This window comes from Triticum dicoccoides, chromosome 3B (assembly GCF_002162155.2).
Source record: "Triticum dicoccoides isolate Atlit2015 ecotype Zavitan chromosome 3B, WEW_v2.0, whole genome shotgun sequence".
Classification (NCBI taxonomy): domain Eukaryota; kingdom Viridiplantae; phylum Streptophyta; class Magnoliopsida; order Poales; family Poaceae; genus Triticum; species Triticum dicoccoides.
The window spans coordinates 540,263,298-540,267,229 of record NC_041385.1 but is presented as its reverse complement, the minus strand read 5'-3'; the positions used below and the strand labels follow the sequence as shown (position 1 = coordinate 540,267,229).

Here is a 3,932-nt window from a genome sequence, read left to right as displayed (position 1 = left end):
GACGGCTAAACCCCACAGGGACGAGGCCGAAGGCAAGGTGAGCACTGGCCGTTCGCTTGGCCTGTCTTCCAAGCGCCTTTTCTCCGTGTGCACCAGCCACCAGCACCAGCACCAGACATGGACATACGGTGCTTGACGCCGGAAGGAGCAAGGATTAGACAAGGTCCTCGGTCGCCTTGAAAGGATGAGTGAAGCAAGACGGGTCATTGCTTTGTGCGACGTATCATTTCGAATGAAGAAAAGCTAGAAGAAACAAGGCATAATACGATCTGATCTTTAACCAAACGCAAAGCTAGCCTACAATACTAGCAAGAGGCCTAATCCCGACGATCAACTCCGGTATACAAAATCGAGTAACACACTGAAAGAAAGAACACATTATTTGTTCCGATTAACCGTGACACAATAATCCAACGTCGGGCAAAATTTAAAAGCAAACACCAGTCAAGACAACGAGGATGGCGCTCGGGACAGCACAGCACACAGCCTTCACTTCCCGCCCAGGGTCGGGAACTGTGACTGATCTTCGATGGATGGCGCGGCCGCCTGCCCGCGCTGGTATCCTCCTCCGAACCCGCCCCTGAAACCGCCGCGGTCTCCACGGCCCTCACCGCGGCCCCTTCCACGACCACGGCCGCCGTAGTACCGTTCTCCCTCGGCAGGCTTGAGGAACTCGTTGATGCTAAGAGACTGGAGAAAACATTTACAACATTAGCACCTAGCATTTCCTTGTTAGAAACAATAGCAATAGCACAACATAGCAACCACAACAACAATGGACTTGTTACACAATTTGTTGGTTGTTTAAACTAAGGTCGCCCCTTGCTTTTACCCCAAACAAACTAGCAAGTGCACGGTTGATTCAGAATTCCAGATTCCAACCCTAGAAGATTGGTCCAAATTCACCTAATCTGCTACATAATTGGCTAAGTAACACAAGGACAAAATAGTAAATTAAAAGGAACTTCAATAAACATACTGTACCCAACTGGGACCATGAAGGCACAGAAAGCTGAACAATAAAACTTTACTGCAACCACCAAATATGTGAACTAGTTTGGTCACCCACCAAATTGCACTCAGGATTACAAAATGCTACTCCCTCCGTTCACTATTATAAAATGTTTTCGATCTATTATAAAATGTTTTGGATATTGCAGTACGGACTACAAACAGACTGAAATAAGAGAACGAACACACTAAAACATGTATACATACATCCGATTTAGAAAAAAGTTAGACCATCTTATAATAGTGAACGGAAAGTGTACATTGTAAGACTACAAGTATTACCTTCTTGGCACGTTCATCACGCTCAGTACTTTCCTTCTTCTTCTCCTTGTCAGAACCCTAAGGAATACAAACATAATCATTCATATATTCAAAAATTACCAAAGAATTAAAATAGCATATACTGCTAAACCTACCAATTTAATGAAAACCTCATCATTGGCTTTCTTGGTAGACAGTGGCTGCAGAGACTGCAGGTCCTTGTCAACTTCAACCTTTCTTTCTTCAGTCTTCAATGCTAGTAGTGCTTTCCGCTGTTCCTCCCTTATTTTCTCAAACTCCTCTAGAGTCATCTCCTGTACAATTGAAATATTAGTACACATGCATTGCATGATGGCAGCAGACATGCATAAAGGAACCAGATGTCATAACATAAAGAAGTAGGCAACCAAATTTGAGCCAAATAGGACTCACACCTGGGCAGGAGGTGTGCACTGACATCTCCAGCAGCATGAGAAGCTCAGTCCATGGCATTAGATAACAGTGCAATAGTAAATGAGAAGGTTCATCTACTATGATTTGATTCAAATGATCCACACATTTCTTGCACACAAATAGCAAGCCGGTGCTTTTGTGCAAACAAAGCAGGCAAATGAAGTGAGAAGATACTCAAGGCCTGTTAGGAGCAGGAAAATATAATAGTGTGGTGGGTGTAGGGATATGCTTGCCTAGATCCTATGGGAAAATGAAGTTTGAGGAATGATTATTTTCCTGTGAAATGCACTAAAAACAGTGTTCCTAGTGCAAAATTAAAAACCACAACATATAACCAAACAAGAGGGCAATACATATTTGAGAGAAATCCAAAATCTTTTTGTCTTAACTGCGAATCATGAAAATCCTTTCCTAGCCAGACCCTTCCTTGCACCAAGGGTGAATGAAGTACATCATCCCAACAGCATCAATCAGTGTGAGACAAGGGGCAACTAACAGCAGTAATATAAGCTAAGCTACCAACAGATATAAGACAAGGGCCAGATCAAGCCTGCCTACTAGTAAACCACCCCCACTACAAAACATTTGACTTCTGCGAACCTAAATAAAAAGTGTAATCTCCGCACATAAATTGCAGTTGGGTGTAGCCTTTACCTTATCCTCTTCATTCTCTTCCTCCTCCTTTGCAGCACCATCCTTGTGGTCTTTGTTCTCCACTGTTGTTGGAGGAGCATCATCCTGCTCACCCTGCTTCTCAGCGATGGGAGCATTGTCCTCAATTTTAAGAGCTTCATCAGTTTCCCTGGTTATACAAAACAGATTCATCACTTATAACTCCCTTCATCAATTCAGATAGTAACAAAAAACAACAATCAATGGAAATGTCCTTACTGTGCAAGACCTTCATCAGTGGAAGATCCCCAGTTTCCACGACCTGCACCATCGCGTTTCATCCCTTGGCCACGACCAGTCCCGCTGTGGCGCTCATAGTTTCTCCGAGGTGGTCTCTCAGAGTCATCACCAAACTCACCGTTGCGGTAACCACCACGTCTACCACCGCCTCCACGGTATGGTCGAGGGCCTCTCTCCCCATCCCCGCCTCCAGTTACAGCGCCATCTCCAGAACCTACCCCACCATAACCTCCCTGGTAGCCATTCGTGTTCTCACTGCCAAAGTCACGGTTCTGGCCGTATCGGCCGCCACCTCTGCCGCGGCCAGGTTCACCACGGCCAAATCCTCCACGTGATGGTGGGCCTCCGCTCCTCGCATCCCTCCCTGAAAGAAAGATGAATTGAAGTGTTTAAATAAAAAACTTCATGTTGGAACGCCCCCGCACAAATGGAATCAGATTTACAACCGACGTGGTAGACCAACCGAACCACATCAAAATAATCCATACCACCTCAAAAATGAAATGCGTCAGTAAACATGCCCAAACTAATCACAAAAATAAGATAATTTTTGAATAAACCGAACCACACCAGATGCTGGAAAAGGCCGAAATGCTCCAAATCCAGATCTGGCGCTCTTGGCGCTACGAACTCACCAGCCTGCGCCGGGGGAGCAGATTTTGTCGGCAACTTGGCCGCCGCCGCAGTCTGGGCCGCCTTTCCAGCAGGCGCTGCCTCCGTCTTATTCGCCTGGGCCTTCTTCGCCGCCGCGGCCGCCGCCGCAGCAAGCAGCTGCGAGGGGTCGTCGTTGTCGACGTCTCCAAGGAGATCGAACTGGTTGAGGGACGTCATGGCGGCGGCGGCGGAGGTGGGGGGATGCGGTAGATCAACAAGCTATTCGGGAAGCGGATGGGAGACACGAGCTAGCAGCTTCGCCTGATGGGCCGTGATGCCATTAGAGGACGAGGTGGATGAGGGGAGGGGTTTTGGATGCGGCGGCGGCGAGGGGTTGGGGGAGAGGGGAGAGGAGAGGAGTGTTTGAGGAGAAACCCTAGCCGCACTCCTGCACGAGCTCATATCCTTTGTGTCGGACGTTTTTTTTTCCTACCATTTCTGCTCAGGGTCATTAAATTACAATCGTAGCCTCCGGATGGAGAATATTTACGGCTGCTTCAGCGCAAGGGGGGCAAGCGGGGTGGGTAGTTTGGGGATTCTCCGGCACAGCAGTCCCCGGGAAGCTGAGGCACTAGCTTGTTGGGATCCTGACATCTGAAGCTGTGGGCTGCCATCGGCTGGGATTGCTTTTATTTTTCTAT

The 3,932-nt window shown here is 47.5% G+C and overlaps 1 protein-coding gene across 1 annotated transcript; it reads right to left on the bottom strand.

Moving 5' to 3' along the window:
- Positions 1–250: 250 nt before the first annotated feature.
- Positions 251–3,674, bottom strand: LOC119276961 (RGG repeats nuclear RNA binding protein A-like). The gene is made up of 6 exons (XM_037558144.1): positions 3,273–3,674; positions 2,617–3,001; positions 2,380–2,527; positions 1,428–1,586; positions 1,294–1,350; positions 251–690 (listed from the first exon to the last, which is right to left on the bottom strand). Exons 1-6 carry the CDS (start codon positions 3,466–3,468, stop codon positions 490–492), a joined length of 1,146 nt encoding a protein of 381 aa, XP_037414041.1. The 5' UTR covers positions 3,469–3,674; the 3' UTR covers positions 251–489.
- Between the last annotated feature and the right edge of the window lie 258 nt (positions 3,675–3,932).